This window comes from Crassostrea angulata, chromosome 6 (assembly GCF_025612915.1).
Source record: "Crassostrea angulata isolate pt1a10 chromosome 6, ASM2561291v2, whole genome shotgun sequence".
NCBI classification, from domain to species: domain Eukaryota; kingdom Metazoa; phylum Mollusca; class Bivalvia; order Ostreida; family Ostreidae; genus Magallana; species Magallana angulata.
The window spans coordinates 31,376,706-31,396,258 of NC_069116.1; the positions used below are offsets into that span (position 1 = coordinate 31,376,706).

At 34.0% G+C, this 19,553-nt stretch overlaps 2 protein-coding genes across 2 annotated transcripts; one reads left to right on the forward strand and one right to left on the reverse strand.

Moving 5' to 3' along the window:
• Window positions 1-644: 644 nt before the first annotated feature.
• On the reverse strand, window positions 645-5,651 carry LOC128189152 (uncharacterized). The gene is made up of 2 exons (XM_052860639.1): window positions 5,490-5,651; window positions 645-3,854 (listed from the first exon to the last, which is right to left on the reverse strand). The coding sequence occupies exons 1-2, from the start codon at window positions 5,511-5,513 to the stop codon at window positions 1,989-1,991; spliced, it is 1,890 nt and encodes a 629-aa protein (XP_052716599.1). The 5' UTR covers window positions 5,514-5,651; the 3' UTR covers window positions 645-1,988.
• A 212-nt stretch (window positions 5,652-5,863) lies between these two features.
• LOC128189883 (lon protease homolog 2, peroxisomal-like) lies at window positions 5,864-18,707 on the forward strand. Its single transcript, XM_052861670.1, has 17 exons — window positions 5,864-6,021; window positions 7,988-8,078; window positions 8,297-8,492; window positions 8,661-8,785; window positions 9,221-9,373; window positions 9,615-9,787; window positions 10,269-10,367; window positions 13,048-13,122; window positions 13,425-13,610; window positions 13,708-13,855; window positions 14,279-14,358; window positions 14,831-15,063; window positions 15,442-15,695; window positions 15,883-16,095; window positions 16,360-16,557; window positions 17,193-17,303; window positions 17,574-18,707. Exons 1-17 carry the CDS (start codon window positions 5,915-5,917, stop codon window positions 17,679-17,681), a joined length of 2,550 nt encoding a protein of 849 aa, XP_052717630.1. The 5' UTR covers window positions 5,864-5,914; the 3' UTR covers window positions 17,682-18,707.
• Window positions 18,708-19,553: the final 846 nt, after the last annotated feature.

Here is a 19,553-nt window from a genome sequence, read left to right on the forward strand (position 1 = left end):
AAAAGTTATTAAGTCAGAGGATATGGTTTTATTCACAAGAGAATCGACATTCTTAATAAATAAATGCACAATTGCTTGCATATATAGCATTTATTTTTTTGTTTGTTTTCTAATTTAATTCTATAATTTTTGTGGAAATATTGTATTCAAGAATTTGTAACGAACACTTAAATAAAAGTCAGACCATGCTAATACCAGAACAGTGCAATCGATGACCAATATCTGATTTTACTCAGATAGCGTATGTTCATGACACTTTTTATACATGTACAATTTTTACGAACTTAAATAGATAGAAGGTCTACACGCTGAATTTCTAGCGCATTTATTATTTCCTATATTGTATACATTTTACAAGACTAGTTCGTATATATTGCACTTAAACGACGTGCTTTGTTGTGACTAAAATGATTCAGTGGTTCGAGTACCAGATATTATGTAACCTTATAGTACTAGGCTTTTTAGGTTGTTAAATATTCAAAACTGCATGAATAAAGCTCGAAATTGCGCTTTTGCAAACTTAATTAATAACATTATCAAATAGATTTAATCGGGGGGAAAAATATAAATTTGAAATTGTATTTCAGGACTAAACCAAATGGACATTTACGCTATCTCATCCCCATCTTTACAACGCACACAAATATTATTGCATATGAATTTAATCTTTAATCGATTATGAAACATTAAAACAATGATTAACAAACAGTGAATGATATTTATCACAGCATAAACCATAACAAAGTATAATATAATGAGAAAACATGTCATGTTACAAGTGAACACATTCTATGAGGTAAAAATTAGTAACAATGTAAACAATTGCCATATAAATACAAACATTATTAATATGAGCGTTATGCCAATGTGGAAGATTGACTTATATGGATGAAGAATTCATTTGTAATTTATAATCCCTAGAAATCATGGTCAAATCAAGTAATTTCTCACCAGGTATAAGTATAGTATATGTTTTTAATGCAATATATCATAAAGACAAACGCATAATTATATGAAAGACAGTGGTAAATCAAACACAATATGTAAAAAGGTAATGATCATGGGACTCTACATTTTGGATTACTTCAATTTTGATTTCCGGTTAAAGGAAAATGATACTTTCATTTACATGTATATAATATCCACATCGTCAGATACCCAAAATTGGTTTGATTCTCCGTCTGATTTTTCACTTGGTCCATTATTATTTGATAAAAGCAAAGTTTAATTTAAATTAACGGAGAATTATTTTTTTTAATATAGCGAGGTGATATTAATGTTCAGCGATGACATCTAATGTCCATGGGCGTGCAGATTTCTATACCGACATCTTCGCTAGCCAAGGGTTTCCGCGATACACTACATGCATGTATGTTCCTTCTGTTTTCGAACGTAGTGTATCGGAAACCATTGGCTCGCAAAGATGCCTTATTCAGAGACTTGCAAAGATCATACAAAAATGTGGAGATACAAATATAATGCAAAAATGTTCTTCCAATATAACATCATATAATATACATTGTATATTGTTTCGGTTCCAAACAGTCTTGATTGCTCTTAAAATTTATCTGTTACGTATACAATATACTGTAATAGCTTCTCTTCTTTGGAATGTGTCTAACCGCAGCTGGTATTCAAACCATACTTTTGTTGATGATATATACATGATAAAATATGATTTCGCTGAGAAAGTGATACACATTAAATATTTGGAAATAATTGTTCGGATTGATGACTGTAGTATTGATCCAAGGTCAGAGAAGAGAAAATCACAAAAAAAAAATTGGTCGTAAAGAACAATCTGAAGAAAGAGCAAGATAAATACCGACATATAATCAAATTCGATTTGAATTATTTCTGATCGGCTTTATACACTGTGGGAAAAAACTCGCTATCCACACTTTTGTTGTTGCTGTTTTTAACAAAGACAAAAAAAAAAAAACAAAACTGCAATTTAGAAATAAATTACATAGCTTCCAAATATTTTCTCAATACGTTTTGCCGCCTGTCAATCGGCGGTTAACACTCTGTATGGATTTGCAGGATCTCTCCAAATCATCTATCGCTTCCGGGGAAATATTACGGCAAAACGATACGTCCAGGGTCCGAAGCCGTTTGCTGTACATCTGCAGAAACCGGATGCTCTTGTCGGTCAGGTTGTCACAACTGGAAAGGTTCAAGTTGTTCAAGCGCGGGAGTCGCCTCGCAATGGCCTCGACCGCATCGTCTGTGATAGACGCACATTTCGATAGCACGAGGTGTTCAAGACTTGGATTGGCGGCCGACAGAGCAAGCACTGTGGTATCAGTAATGGGAATCATGTCTAGATTCAAGTAACGAAGCTCCTGGAATTTCAATACTTGAACTAACCCAATGTCAGTCAGTCCAAGACAAACCGATAAATCAAGATCACGCAACTTTGAGAGGTTGTATAGTTTGTATCTAAGAAGTTCTTTTTCTATGATTTCTTCTTTCATCTTTCGCACTTTCATTTTCTCTTCTTTTAAAGTTGGTTTGCGAAATATGGTTGTGCTTTCGTAATTTTTGTTACAACCTTCCTCTAAAGGCTTCTGTTCATCAATGTTTAGCTCAAATCCAAGAACCCCCAGGTCCGTAATCTTTTTGCACCAAGCAAGACGTAGAAATTGAATGTTCTTTAGATTTTTAGTAATTTCAAAAATACTTTGATTTGTGAGACTTGTGCAAGAACCCAGATCCAAATGCACAATATATGGATGTATGGAGCAAAGCTTTTCCAGAAGTCCGTCCGTAATTAAGGAGCAACAACTCAAATTAACATGAGTCAAAGGCATACTGGCGTTTGCGCACAGTCCAGCCTCTATACCGAATGAGGTCACCTGATACAAGTCGGACATTTCAATGGTCTGCAGTTGTGATAGATACGAGAGCTTCCGAATGGAGTGAGCGGTGACATTGCGACACCGGTTCAAAGCAAGGCTCTGGAGCTGGGTCAGATTTGCTGCTATGGCACCAATCCCAGGGTCAGCAACACCATGGCAGTCCCTGATGTCAAGAATTTTAAGAGATTTTTGCTTGTGGCTCAAAGCAACAATTCCTTTATCTTCTATCTCTTTGCAAGCCACCAAACGCAACTCTTGCAAATGAAGATTTGGAACATTTGCAAGAGTTTCCAAAGCGTAATCGTTGATTTGGTTTCGACTTAAATCTATTGTAGTTAAAGTCGACGCCTGTAAACTTACGAAATCTATAAAATTTTCAAAAGTTAGCACTGCGCTGCTAACGAGTTTGGATTTAGCTCTTGGAATGTAATGGTCACTGCTAAACACAATGTGGGAGCCAACTAACCAAATTTTCTCCACGTTATGACAGATTGTCACGATTCTATTAAATGTGACGTCAGAAAGCTGACGTATTGATGATAAATTCAATTCTTTCACGTTTTTCAGAGTATCTCTCAAAAGCTGAAGGTCTGTGTTTCTCTCTAAAAGGCGCCCAGACAAAAATATACTGTTGCAGTTCGTAAGGTCAATGCTGGTAAGATTGATACAGCTGGAGAGAATCTCTACGAAGGTGCTCTCGGTAATGTTGCAAGATTTAAACGAAAGCGACCTCAGACTGTCGCTCAGTTGTTTACATGACCTCAGTAGGACGTGCTTGGTGTTCATGGAATTGTCGAGCTGGCTGAGCGTCAGGTGAGATAAGCGCCGGTGGCTGATGGACGACAAAGGGACGTACTGGGTGTCCCCGTTAAAGTGCAGCATGACATCCTTTTGCAGAATGGGGTCCAGGGAGGCCTCGTACCAAGTCTTGCACACAAGGGCAGCCTCCTTGCGGTCAGATACATTCAGGAAACGCAGTATGTGCGTTACAACCTGAAATTTAGATACAAAGAATGAATGTTCTTGTGATGTCATTATTCTCACGAGATTTCACAATAAAATTTGATGTCAAAACAAGTTAATGATTTGCTAGAGTGTCTTAGAAATGCATATGACAAAATAATTCCGAATGATGAAAAAGTATCGGTACATGTACATTGTACAATGAAGGTGATGATTTACATGTACATATGTAATTTTACTGTAACGTTAGCAGACAGTAATTATATATGCACAGAGTAATCTTGATCAACTTAAATTGATAAAATTTTATTTTGATTGATTCCAACAAAAATAAGATTCTGATATTTACATAAGAAAACGGGGAGACATTTTAAACATGATTCTATTAAATAGATTGTGTTTATTTTTAAATATGTATTTAGGAATTAATTGATTTCAATGCAACTGGAACATTTTTAAAACTCAAGGCCATCTATACAAAAAGGTAATCAACACACATTCAAATTACAGGATTCTTTTTAGTGCAACCAATCATTAGTACAGCTTTTCATGTCTTGACCACTCAATCAAAAAAATCTTACTTTACATGTATGTCTATAGTAGATTTGTGATTTAAATTGGGGAAATTTTAAACCGTACAGCTTTTCACTATCTCTTAGTACGTGTGAGTTTTACACCAAACTGAAATATGAAAATCAATCTCCATATGAGGTTCATGTGCGGATCCAGAACATTTTTCGGGGGGGGGGGGGGGAGGGGGGGTCTGACGGTTACTTAAATTTTTCGATTGGGGTGGACAGACATATTTTTGTGATTTTTTTTAAATGTAAATTAAAAGAAATTTGAATTTGAAGGGGGGTCAAGACCCCCCTGCCCCCCGATCTGCGCATGAAGTTTATCATTAATTTCTTGAGTTCTTTATGGAAAACGCTCAAATTCTGCAACATTGTCGAGACTTTTGATATTACATTGTATCAAAAATATCATGTACAGACTCTAAACTCATGTGAATCCTTCCAATCATTTAAAATGTAGCAAAATTACAAACGCAATTATAGGTAACTGCTATATAAGTATAAACCAAAGTTATATTGTGTGATTTGGATGCTATAATATGCAAATTCCTTCAAATTAACCAACCATTTAAATAAGCCTTATAATTATTTTAAAACATGTAAAAAGGTGCACTTTTTTTCGAGTATGAAAATTTACAAAATGGAAAGGCATACTAATTAAGCTTTATTACACTATAGCTGTAATCACCTGATTTGCAGTTGGGGGGGGGGGGGGGTTATGGTTAATTGACCATACTGGCCTCAATATATGTACATATACAATATATAACGGAAGTACAAATCTAACGCATGTACATATACTAACGTCCCTGTAATCCGAGACTCGGGGGTTAAAGTCAGAGGAATCTCGGATTAACGTCCCTGATCTGATGAGCTGGATGCTATACTGCAGTACAGTGTATATTATTACTATATACTTCGCCCCGTAGAGAACATCTGATTCAGTACACTTGGTACCAATAAAAATAGGCAGAGAGAGAGAGAGAGAGAGAGAGAGAGAGAGAGAGAGAGAGAGTGAGAGAGAGAGAGAGATGATAAAATCTGGGACATGCACCTTTTATAAATGTACATCTTTAGTTTGTAAACATACCTCTTGTGGAAGCGACCCAGCCATTTAAAATTGACAGTTTGTTCACATTTCCTATGTAATTGTAGTTTATTTTCCGTGCAGCCTGTACAATGAATGTCAACCGATTGTTTACACAACACCGATAACATTCGTTACTTTTCAATTCGTGGTTCGTCAACAACGCAAAATTCCAATGCAACCCGAAAGTCATGAAAAATTCACATGTGATGATCATGTGACTAGCAATGACGAAAACACAATAATTTACCGTTATATAATTTCCCGATTTTTATGCATGAAATTAAGATATATAAAACACCTACTATGTTGAGCATTGATTTTAATCTATAATTGTTAATTTTACATGTAACGTTAAACATAGGCCTATATAGATATATTTGTTATGAAAATCACGTGATCACTAGCACTTTCCAGAAAATCTAAAAATGGCGTCGTCCATAACAATACCCCGGCGCTTGCCGTTACTTTTGGTTAAAGACAGCGTTCTTCTGCCAGGATCGTCGATGCGAATTCCGGTGAAAAGCATGAAAAAGTAATGTTTAATTTGCATAAGATATGTAAAAAAATATTTGACAAACAATTCATAATGTTTAAATGATAATGATCGATAGCAGTTCAGCTGCATTTGTCAAAGTATTTATTTTTCGATAGTGTTTCATAGTTTAGAACTTTAGTGGATATTTTCATGTCAATCAATGAATGTTTAATCTAATTTCAGCCTAATATCTGTTTTATCAAATTTATGGATCGATTATGTTTATAACTGCAAATTGTTTATATACCCTGATTCATTATGAAATGTAACGTACGTTATACATAACAAAGTCACAAGCACAACTGTTGCATGACTGTATCATAATTGCATGTAAAAGTCACAGTCTTCTAATGATTGGCATACAGGAATTTTCTTAATCATACAAAGCATTCCAAAAATAGTCATACTGTAATGTTTGAACCAAACATTGACATTGTCATATAGGCTAATTGTATACAGCGTGTCTGCGCACCCGCACGTCCAAACCATATCTTTCCTTAAAAGTAAAATCTTCCTGCAGTAAAACACTCAAATGACATAGATTTTAATTTATTTTAAAGCATTATCGCTTATATAGATGTTGAGAAATACAGAGCTCGATAGTAATTATCTTGTCAGTTTTGATTCATTTGAAACAAAAGTTTTAATGATAGGGGGTAGTGCTTTCTTCAGTGTAACAGTAATAAACCAATGTTCTTTGTATTTCACTTGTTATTCATAATTTGATCTTGGATTTTGTTATATTTTACTATAACTTTGAGCGGCTACAGCTTTGATTTTTATTTCCATTGGACAATACCTAAATATATTTTAAATTTTTAATATGAAATTGACCCTGGTGTCTAGTCTACCCTGTTGTCTAGTCTACTCTTGTCAGACCAATCTTGGCCATAAAACGGCATACAGGTTATCAGTGTTTCACAAACGTATACAGTCCGTATATTTACTAATACCAGGGATATGATAATATCTGGATGTTGGACTTAATTGTTGAATCAATAGCCCAACTGGCCTAAACATTATAAATCAGGGTATGGGGCTGTCCAGTTTGTAAATTTACATTTTTAGGCACGTAAATAAATGTTGTCCTAAATGAATGATATAAAATGTTTACACACGGAGCCTAAGCGTGGTCAGAGCAAAAAGACTCATGACTTGTAAAGAAATTATCTATTCTTCCATTTCTCAAGCACCTATTCAAATATATTGTTCTTTATCAAGTGAAAACTTCTTGCCAATTTAAAAGAATATATTATGCAAGTTTCTTAAATATGCATATGCGCACAGGGTAACCAATATTATGTTTCCCTCTCCAGAACCCGTACCCTATTACATGATAAATGCTATTATCCAGAATACGATTTCCATGTGTGCATGCATGATGTTCAGGGCAAAGAAATCTGACATTGAAATATTTAGACATATACATGCATGTATCTAGCATTGTATGAAACTGGAATGAAGTTTAATGACAAAAACTTAAAACTGTATTATACACACACAAAAAAACTTGAAACAAAATATACAGTTTCCAAATTAAATTTAGATTTTTCTCTCATTCCCTTATCATTTCTATATTTTCATACATTCAAAGTTTTTTATAGTTTTTCTATTGAAAAAGACTTCAAGTGCCTCATTGAAACTAAACTCATTGATGTTCGGATTAATTATAATTTTCTGCTTGTTCACTATTCATTCTGGCAGAGTGAAACATCGTACCCGATGATAATAAAATCGTATAATCGATAAATTAATTCACAAACAAAATCTGTTGTGCGAGTGCGTTGACACGCCGTCATATTGAGCAGAAAATTTCACAAAATTAAATATGTCACAGATTAAATCTTATGCTATTCACCTCTCAGGGTTCCAGAAGAACTATATGTAGGTGTAGAGGTTAATGATACAAATTTACAGTACTAATTAGTAATACAGCACTTTAATTGACAAATATTGTTTTTAGTATGAACATGGTGAAGAGTAGACTCCTCAGTAGAAGTACACTAAGCAGTACAATCATTGGAGTAGTTCCCACCCAGAGGCTAGATGAAGAGGTAAGACGTTTGAGAGGTTAGAAAAAAACTACTTGTTGTGCTCTAAATACTTCAATAGCATAATAAGAAATGATCTGGAAAAAAATAATTTGTCTGATCAAACATTTATGAAGAAGGAATTAGAAATTTGAATGCATTAAAAGTTCAATTGTGAATTGGAAAATGACATTTTAAATGTTTTGAGTGCGTAGCATGCATACACAATTTTGTTTCCACAGGGAGAGGATTTGTCTGCGCTACATTCTATTGGGACAGCGGCAGTGGTGGTGCAGGTCACAGGGACTAACTGGCCAAAACCTGCGTACACCTTGTTAGTGACAGGGCTGTGTCGATTCAAACTGCAGGAACTCCTACAGGAAACTCCATTTCCAGTGGCCACAGTCACACAGCTGGATAAACTTCCTGAAGATATTGGTACAAATTTTAATATCTCTAGTCTAGATACTATTAAATATGATTGATTTTGGCATGATTTTATGGAGTAATGTATCCTCCTAGTCTAGATACTGTTTATGATTAGTTTCGGCATGATATTATGGAGTAATGTTTTATTTAACTTTGATAACAATTTGTCTTATTTAGGTGATACAATCAAAGGAGATAATGAGAGTGCTGAACTTGATGCTCTGGCAGAAAACTTCAGAGAGCAAGCAGCCAAACTTGTAGATATGTTGGACATTTCAATTCCTGTGGTTGCTAAACTCAAGGTATAAACTATATATATATATATATGAAAGATACAGTTACTATCATTCATAAATCTCATTCAAAATGTCCTATTGTCAACTCATTTTAAATCTTATTTTTAATGGAGATTCTTGTCTCACCTAATAGTAGTCAGCATTTAAATGGTGGTTGCTTATTGGCACCTCTGACCATGTATCCAGTTATGCTTAAGCTGCTGCTGTGTAATAGTTAAGCCTGAATATAACTGAAACTTTCTGATCGTAAAAAAGTTTGATTTAAATGCATAGCAATGAATTTATTGTAATATCAGTGTTTTATTTGTAATAAATGTGTATACAGAATTCGTCGTGAACTGAAAATAAACAATAAGATACATGTTAAAAGCGTTATTCTTTTATACCAGTTTGTACATAATCTGTTGGAATGCACTATTTTCATAGTCTTTAATGTTTTAGAAAATGTTGGAGAGTTTACCAAGCCAGCACTTGCCAGACATCTGTGCAGCCATTGTAAAAGCTTCTTATTCTGAGAAAATCCAGGTGCTGGATGCCGTAGATTTGACAGAGAGATTCAAAAAAGCTCTCCCTCTTCTGATGAGGCAAATTGAAGTAAGAAATCAAAGTATTTAGTTTGAGTACTGGTAATGATAATTAATTGGACATGAATATTCATTTGAATATTTCGCTGTTAATACCATATAAATATTGGTTTTGATTTAATCATTGTCATTCTTCTTGATTTAAAAAATTATGATAACATCATTCGTATTACTTACAAAAAGTTTTTCTTAAGTTTTAATTAATATGATAACCTCTATAAATTTTTTGTTGTTGTTTTGCTTTTATTTAGGGACTCCGTTTGTTACAAAAGGCAAAGAAAGATAGATTCGAGATTGTGACTCGCAAGGAGGGCGACACGCGGCCAAGTAAAATGCGAAGAACCTTCAGAAGTATAAACACAGAGTTAGACGATGAAGACGATGGGGAAGGGGATGATTCCGTCGACTTGGAGCAGAAAATCAAGTAAATTAAACCTGATATTTGTGGCCATTTTTAAACTCTACTTATCTTCTTTAGACGAAGAGCTCTGTATGAAATAAAGATATAGGAAAATATTAAAATTTGGGGAAATTTTATTTTTTTACTAAATGATCGTATATAGCTCCAAAAATTTTATAAAAAAATTTTAAGGTAGATCTGAGGGTTATAAATTTGTTGGCCACTGAGCCTCCTTAAGTCACAGCATAGACATTAATTCAGGTCTATAGCAAAATGTTAGAGACAAATAATTTTGATTGAGCAAGTAAATAAGGTCAACACTGGTCAACAACGAGACAAGAAACTAATCTTTGTTCCATTCTGTACACTTGAAATAATTTTGGTGTTGAATGGTAATCTAGTAAAATTACACTCAAGAATTATTGTTTAAGGTTGATATCATTTATTATTAGGAGTGACGTACATATTATACTATGGAAATGATGTTTGAATTGATATCACACAGGGCTGCCAATATGCCAGACCATGCTTACAAAGCAGCCATGAAGGAACTGAAAAGGTTGAAGAAGATGCCCCAACAAATGCCAGAGCATGCCCTGATAAGGTACTTTTTTTGTATAATTTTTCTATCATTTCATCTCTCTCATACATCCAGTCTTATTGGTCAATCCTTGAACTAATTCCTTAATATTGTATATGGCCAATTAATTTTACATGTGCAGATCTAATTTTCACAATCATTTTTACATTGCAAAATATATATATATATATTCAATATGCAGAAATTTTATCTGGTATTGTTTGCTTTTGGTAACTTTTTGAATCGCAAAAAAATGACTGATGCATATTTTTAAAAAAGTTAAACATTTCCCCATTTTTGCAAATTTTTTGAAAAAAGAAAGAAAAAAGGACATATGGTAAATTCCTTTATCTGGTTGAAGATGGTGGTAATAAGTGTTTTTAAAGTCCTTCTCTCAAAGTTTGATGTAATTGACATCACCTTAATGACAACAGCTGAAATTAAAGTGCTATACCCTCGGCGTAGGCGGTGGCGTCGGCGTCAGCGTCGGCGTCCGGACCTGGTTAAAGTTTTTGTTGCAGGTCCTGTATCTAAGCTATTACTTGTCCTGTCTTCACCAAACTTGCATGGATGATGCATCTTGACCTACTTATGGACTTGAAAGACTTGGATGCTGAATCTGGGTCCTAAATTTCAGATGCTGGAGGAGGTTAAGGTTGTTGGACCAGGTTAAAGTTTTTGTTGCAGGTGCCCTTTGATAGCAATATCTTAGTTACTGCTGTTCCGTACTTCACCAAACTTGCATGGATGGTGTGTCTTATGATACTGATGCACCAGACAGGTTTGAGTGCTGAATCTGAGCTATAGGTTTCGGATGCTGGAGGAGGTTAAGGTTTTTGGAGCTGGTTAAAGTTTTTGTTGCAGGTGCCCATTGATAGCAATATCTAAGTTACTACTGGTCCTAACTTCACCAAACTTGTATGGATGATGCGTCTTATGATACTGATGCACCTGATAAGCTTGAATGCTGAATCTGAGCAATAGGGTTCGGATGCTGGAGGAGGTTAAGGTTTTAAGAGCTGGTTAAATAAAGTTTTTGAAACAGGTGCCCTCTGATGATGATATCTTAGTTATTACTTGTCCTTACTTCACCAGACTTCCATGGATGGTGTGTCTTATGATACTGATGCACCTGACAGGCTTGAATGCTGAGTGTGAGCCATAGGTTTCGGATGCTGGATAAAGTTAAGTTTTTTGGAACAGGTCACATGTTTAATAGATGATAGTATACTATTTCAAACTTGCATAGTTGATTTAACTGTAATATGAATGAATCGCAGAGGTAGCTTCAGATGCCAATGCACCTGATGGGCTTGAATGCTGAATCTGAGTCATAGGTTTCGGATGCTGGATGAGGTTTAGTTTTTTGGAACAGGTCACATGTTTTATAGATGAAAGCTTGCATAGTTGATTTAACTTTATTATAAATTAAACGCAGAGGTTGCTTCAGATGCAGAGCCTGATCTCCATTATCAAGGATGCTAAAGAAATTTCCTACCTCACTCAAACCAGATCGATAGATAGATGTGTTTGTTGATAAATGATATAACATGATTCCTATGATATAGTATTGTATGATATGAAACAATATTGTTTGATATGATACAATATGATATCATATGTTATATTATAAAAAGTTATACGACACAATATGATATTGTATCAATTTTTTTTTATATTTTATGATATGATATTGTACCATGATATTGTTATGTATAGTATTGTATATTATGATACAATATTGTATAATATTATATTGTATTTTTAATTTATTATTTCATCAAATGATACAATTACATAAGATATTGCAAAATATTATATTGTATCCTATGATACAGTATTGTATATTCTATAATATTGTATAATACAATATTTATAATATGATATTGGTTGTAGTAATATAGAATTATATCACATGAAATTGTATTATATAATATTGTAATATTATATTATATTGTATCATACGGTATAATATGATATGATATTGGTTTATATGATATATTATCATACCACATGAAATTGTATTATATGATATTGTAATATATATTATTGTGTCATATGATACAATATGTATCATATAATAATGTATTTTATAATATTTTACTTTATCGCATAATATTGTATCATTTGATAAGATACAATGTTGGAATCAAATTATATTGTATTATATGATATAACATCATATAATGTATCAAATATGTTTCAGTGTCATTCAATACAACATCATACTATATTATACAATATAATATCATGTTTCAATGTTATGATGTATTATGTAATATGATATTGTAATATAATACTATATTGTATTATATTTTATGATATTGTATTATGTGATCAAATACAATAAGGTATAACACAATACATTGTCATATCATACGTTACAATATCATATCTCATTATTGTTTATTACGGTATTTTATTGTATTATATGATATATATTATATATATGACATGATGCAATATTTAATTTTATATCATTGAATTGATAAACATATGAACATATGATTATCATAAAAAAAATTATCAGATGATATACAATATTTTGTCAAAACAGAATCCATGAATGACCAAGATCATAAAGTATGATTTTCATATAAAATGATAAAGGTGGTCTTATGAAGGTGATGTCTCATAAGGGTGATGCTCCGTCTCGGTGAGCTTAGTAATCTATGATTATGTATGTTTTTTCTTTAAATTTAAGAAATTATTTGGAGTTAATGGTGGAGTTACCATGGTCCAAGAACAGCAAGGATGCATTGGATGTTTTACAAGCCAGGTTTGTAGAGCTAGTGTATACTGAAAGTTACTTAGCTATCTACATGTATATATACATAGTAACTTAATATCATTTATAACAGGTACCAGTAATGATTTAAAATGTATAAATATTAAGCTATTTACATCATTTGATTCACTGATAATTTCAAGTTAATTTTTAGACCTATGAACTGTCAGTATGACACCGCAAGTATTTATATTACTGTATAAAACCCAGCCCGGCCTTATGATACAAATGTTAAAGAATTATTGAACATTGTGAGCATAATTTTGTCAACAGTTGTCCCTCTTTAAATACAGAAAAGATTTGGACACCGATCATTACGGACTGGATAAACTGAAAAAGAGAGTGATCGAGTACCTGGCTGTGCGGCAGCTGAAAAATTCCTTGAAGGGCCCCATTCTGTGCTTCGTAGGACCCCCAGGGGTGGGGAAAACCAGTGTGGGGAAATCCATTGCTCAGACACTTGGCAGAGAATTCCACAGGTCTGATTATTCATGAAAAAATAATTTTCTTGTAATTGTAGAAAGGGATTATTAAGTTTTGAAGTTTTGCAGAAGAACATTAAATTCATTTTTGCAGGATTGCTCTTGGAGGAATATGCGACCAATCAGATATCAGAGGACACAGGAGGACATATATTGGTTCTATGCCAGGAAGGATAATACAAGGTTTACGATTGGTTGGAGTCAACAATCCTGTCTTCCTCCTTGATGAAGTTGATAAACTGGTAAAAAAAAAAAAAAAAAAAACCATTTTCTTTTAAATTTTTGCTAAGAGATATTGCTACATGTAAATTATTACATGTAACTTGAATCACATACATGCGCTGTACATTATCAGACCTGTAGGTTATGCATACAAAGTGTATCCTTTCAATAGTAATAAATTTTCTGATATTTTCATTGTTAACCAAAAGTATTATTTAAACTGTAACTGTACCTACATCAGGATTACAGAAAGTTAAAAATCCATAACATCAGTGATTACAAAGTTGTACCACATCAACCTATCATAGTTGTTATGCATTCTATGCACTCTACTATAATAATAAAGAATGGGATGTTTATACCCAAAATTGAACTTTGTTAGGAGTGGTGTTCATTGAAGTTATTAAGTCAAGGACAGAAAATAAATTGTGGAGTTATTGTAGGGCAAGTCTCTACATGGGGACCCTGCAGCAGCCCTGCTAGAAGTTTTGGACCCGGAGCAGAACAACACGTTCACCGACCAGTATCCTTTATCATTTCATCTGTTGGTTAATGTAACTGTTGTGTACTGTGATAGTGATAGGATTATTAAAATGAAGATTTATGTGCACTCTCAGTATGTGTTTATGCAGATGGGGAGTACAATCTCAGTTTGCTTCATTTGCTTTTATAGCTTTTTCAGGTATGGGAGTTGCACAAAATCTTTTCGCTTGTGTATGCACATTTTCAACTTTAAAATCATACCGGTAGTTCTGATCCTTATTTTGTAACCTTTGCATTTAGGAAGTTTGCATTCACCATCTCTTTCAGTATTTATGGAATATGACCTTGAGTTTAGCAAGGTTGTGAATGGAAAAAATATTGCTAACATAATTCTCTAGAATGTATATGTATTTTAACTTTTGATGGTTGCTTAAATTATTTTTCATTAAGAGTAACATGTTTAAATGTTATTTGTATAATTTAACAAAAGCGTTGACCTTGACCCTTCTCAGCTATCTAAATGTGCCCTTTGACCTATCACAAGTGTTGTTCATAGCAACAGCTAACAATATGGCCACCATTCCCCCTGCATTGTTGGATAGGATGGAAATCATTCAGATCCCAGGCTATACACAGGAAGAGAAAGTCACCATAGCATTGAGGCACCTACTTCCTAAACAGATTACAGAAAACGGGCTAACCCAAGAGCAAATACAGATACCCGAAGACACACTTAAAGTCATTGGTAAACATCTTTTAAATAAGTAAATCAACAACAGAAAAATAACAATGTATGTACAAATAAATGTGTATTACGTTTGAAATCACTATTCATTTTTAGTTCCTGTTGGTTTGAATTACCGGTAATCATACACAAGTGTTGCACTGGTACATGTACCTTGAATAACATTGATATGTCAGTAGTGAAATGACCCCCCCCCCCCCCCCCCCCCCCCCAAAAAAAAAAACCCCATAATCTTTCAGTATTTTTACCTTGAAGAATTTTCTCAGTTACATAGAGCTTAATAGATAAGAAGGTTTGACTGTATGAATAGTTGCTAAATATACACAGGAGGCTGGGGTGGTATATCCAAGGAGAGTTTATGTTTGTCTTTATTTGTAGTTGCCAAGTACACCCGGGAGGCTGGAGTGAGGACCCTGGAGCGCAGGATTGGGGGTGTGTGTCGGGCTGTGGCAGTCAGAGTGGCAGAACATGCCTCCAAAGCCAAACACGAGAAGATGGATGTCGGGGCAGACAAAAAGCAAGTCACCAACACCAACCTGCCTGCCTCTCTATCACAAGATGTGTCCACCCTGGCCCATCCTCCAGAAATGCCTATAGTGATTGATGAAACAGCTTTGGAAGATATTCTTGGGGTAGGGTGACAAGCTGCTTTCTTACAGTTAGCAATATGTTTCTAGATTTTCTCCAAAGTTTTCAGTTTTATTAATTAGCCTTATCTATTCATTTTACTGTTTATTCTGCCACTTTGACATCATGACAACTGTAGTATATGTACAAATGTTTATAACTGATTTTAAATGTATGAGTATTCTTGTTAAGCCTCCTGCATATGAGAGTGAAGTGTCCCAGAGACTTGGACAGCCAGGTGTAGCAGTGGGGTTGGCATGGACCCCCATGGGTGGGGAGATCATGTTTGTAGAGGCCTCACAGATGGATGGGGAGGGTAAAGTGACCTTGACAGGACAACTTGGGGATGTGATGAAGGAGTCAGCAGAGCTTGCCATGAACTGGGTCAGGTCCCATGCCAAAAGGGTGAGTGTATAATTCTGAAGTTGTTTGATCCTTTCATAGGAGTCAAATCAAAAGACACTGAACTTCATGACCTCCTAAATGTACTATAAGTACATTGTAGTACCAGATGTATATTTTGTCACATATCAGTAGGGCAAATCACTTTGTACAAGGTTTATGTTTAATGCATAGGACTCTTAAAGGATGTGTTAATGATATTTACATGTTTTTAAAATTTCAATTTCTGAATCTAACGTTTTTGCACTTTAATCATTTCAATATCAGCTTGGCATTGAGAAGGAAAAGAAATTATTGGAGAAGAAGGACATCCACATCCACTTCCCTGCTGGAGCAGTCGGAAAAGACGGTCCATCTGCTGGAGTTACCATAGCAACTGTGTTGGTGTCATTGTTTAGTAAAAAGTGTGTCAGGTCAGATGTGGCAATGACAGGGGAGATAACTCTCAGAGGACTAGTATTACCGGTATGTTATTGTGTAATATTTATATGATAGGTACATGTGACATTTTGTTGTTTGATTTGATTGGTGTTCATGACTTTTGAGAATGACTCCCACAGTTAGGCATTGCATCTACCTACATGCACTGGTGGAATGTAAGATTGTAGGGTTCATACCAGTCTTGTGATAATCTAAAAAGATAAAATGAAATACTTCAAGCTTCTTACACTGGGATTGTCATTCAGTGTCAGAAACTTTGATTAAACAAATCTATAGATCTTTTATTTGGACAATACAAAATTTATAGAAAGCCTGGTGAATCAAAAAGAAGTGAAATACTGTATCCTTTGGAAATATTCGCCCCAGTTTAATTGCCCCTTTCACCTTCGGAGTCAGCAAGCAAATTTAAGACTGGGAAAATTCCATTATCTCAAATTATCTCTCTTCAAACACAACTGTGTCTGGTCAAATTCAAGACGGGGCAAATTTTTTGCAAGTGTCTAAGTGTGAAAATTACATGGGGCAAAAAAAATCTTATACAGTACTTTGTTGTTGTTAAACCATTCCAGAAAATCAGAAAAAGTCTAAATGTGATATTTATGCATGATACTCATATATCCAAGGGTGATATTTATGTTCATTTTTTTGTTTTCATGTAGGTTGGTGGAATCAAGGAGAAAGTATTAGCAGCACATAGGGCCGGGATCAGGAGAATCATAATGCCATACAGAAACGAAAAGGACCTACTCGAAATCCCCAACAATATCAGGGTAGATAAACCATTACATGTACTGGTTATACTAATCTATTAAAGAACACAAATATACACTAAATTGATGCAAAATAACTTAAGCAGGCAGCATACAGATTAACAATTATTTGACAAATCTTGTAATTAATGCATGATTGCATTTAATCACATTTTTCTCTCAGTAATGTGTATGATCATGAGCTGGTCATTTGGGGGGGGGATTCAAAGAAAACTTTTGTACTCCTGAATGATGAATATAATTTTGAATTCTTTTATTTTAAAATTTCAGCAAGAGCTAACTGTTGTCTTGGCCCATACATTGGATGATGTGATACAAGATGCATTTAATGGGGAGTTCACACTCATGAAGGAACAGCCTGCCACAAGCAAACTTTGATGTGCAGGGGGAGTACACACTTACAGCTATGATTGAACAGCCTTTTGGCAGTATCAGAGTCTTAACAGCAAACTGCTAATGTGTAGATCATCCAGCTGATTGAGATGCAATTAATTACATGAAGTTAATGAAAATCCAAATATTCAGTGCTTTTGAATTGTACTGTGTTTACAAATATATCAGCAAGAGCAATATTGTTAATCAAAATGCTATTGAAATTTGTTTTTGAATCGAACTAATTTAAGTAGCTATCAAATATACCCAAATTAAGCCCTCTTTATAATGATTTCCAAGTGATATACTTAAGTCAGTGATAGTTCTTTTTGATATATGTTCACAGATAATTTTGATGCAAATGTTGAATATTTCGCGGTATATACATGCGCGGATCCAGAAAATTTTTCCAGGGGGGGGTCCGAAGGATAATTGTGTTTGCCAGGGGGGGTCCGAGGCATATTTTCGCGATAAATTTACTATGTAAATTTAATAAATTTTCATTTTCCAGGGGGGGTCGGGACCACCCCGACCCCCCCTCTAGATCCGCGCATGATATATATTTCTCAAAATACAAATAACATCAAAAGAACTTGTTAAAGGCGAGAAATATTGGAGACAATGAAGTTCTGACAAGTTTTCAAGAAAGTATATCGCATAAATAAAAGTTGATTTACAGTACATCATATCCAGTTACAGGTATTGTAATTTGATATTATTTAAAAAGTAATTTATATTGTTAAACAGATTTATGCACAAGAAGTTTTAAGCACAAGTAATGAATGAATCATATGGTATCATTTTATTTTTCGGAAATAATTATTTGCTTTTGTTAATTATCAAAAATCACACGTACAATTACAAATCTCTTTTTTAAAATCATAGTTACCTATGCTGAATTATGGATACCTTAGAAATAGTGTCTGATTTATATTGTTGATTGTGAGTTGTCTTTTTAATCCTGTTACATATATTATTTGTTATATTTAAACGATTGATTACAATCAATTAAAGTCTAAAGAAATTCTTGAATTTCTTGAATTTTATTATTTTTCATGGACATGTATACCAGACTACCAGTAATGTGACATCATACTTTTGCGACAGGCCAAAAGTACATACTTCATTTGTACATCCTACCAAAAGTCCAATATCTTGTTAAAATGGTTCTAATGCTGGGCCTGTAATTAGGACTATATGATAGATTTAATTACGCCAATATCATATGGTCACTTAATGATAATCAAAGAATGATTCCTTATTGCTTAAATATATTTATGATTTTCAGTAATTTTATAAATCAAATATTAAATTATTGACAATTTAAAGTTGCAGTGGGTTTTCATCTCGAGTAATGTATGCACCCCCCCTTCCCCTGCACTTGCGCCACTATTACGTCATTTGAATTTCTGTTGAAAATATGAACAGCGCACGTGTTCGATATACGTGCAAATTAAGACAGCCCTACATGTATCTGAAAAAAAATTGTGAAATTCTTTTTAAAATTTTTTACCTGTTTTTCTAGCTCTTGGAGTTTCTATTATTTTATTTCGAGCTCTCTACAGCAGCGGTGGAAATTATGTTATTGTTTTCAACCATCGAAAACAACGCCAACGGTCGCAAATTATGTTTGAAGAGAAAAGTATTGCCTACATGTATTAGATATTCTCACACTCTAGAGTGATCGATGTTTAACAAAGGTATTTCGATCACATACATGTAACAGATTTTACGGCCACATTATTATTCATAATAATGTCAATTTTTTGGCTAAAAGCTTTTTTCGCTAACCACTTTATCCTTTTTTAAATGTACTATCAATTAAATCGGTGATTTTCATTGGCTGCTGGCCGAAATTTCCGGAATAATGCTTTCAAT

What these genes read in the sequence shown, in the direction of transcription:
- LOC128189152 (XM_052860639.1), bottom strand. Translation starts at nt 5,513, where the DNA reads ATGGCTGGGTCGCTTCCACAAGAG. An exon ending in CTGGGTCGCTTCCACAAGAG is followed by an intron (nt 3,855 to 5,489) that starts GTATGTTTACAA and finishes TCTAAATTTCAG; the next exon opens with GTTGTAACGCACATACTGCG.
- LOC128189883 (XM_052861670.1), top strand. Translation starts at nt 5,915, where the DNA reads ATGGCGTCGTCCATAACAATACCCCGGCGCTTGCCGTTACTTTTGGTT. An exon ending in GACTTGGAGCAGAAAATCAA is followed by an intron (nt 9,788 to 10,268) that starts GTAAATTAAACC and finishes GATATCACACAG; the next exon opens with GGCTGCCAATATGCCAGACC. An exon ending in CCAGAGCATGCCCTGATAAG is followed by an intron (nt 10,368 to 13,047) that starts GTACTTTTTTTG and finishes TTTAAATTTAAG; the next exon opens with AAATTATTTGGAGTTAATGG.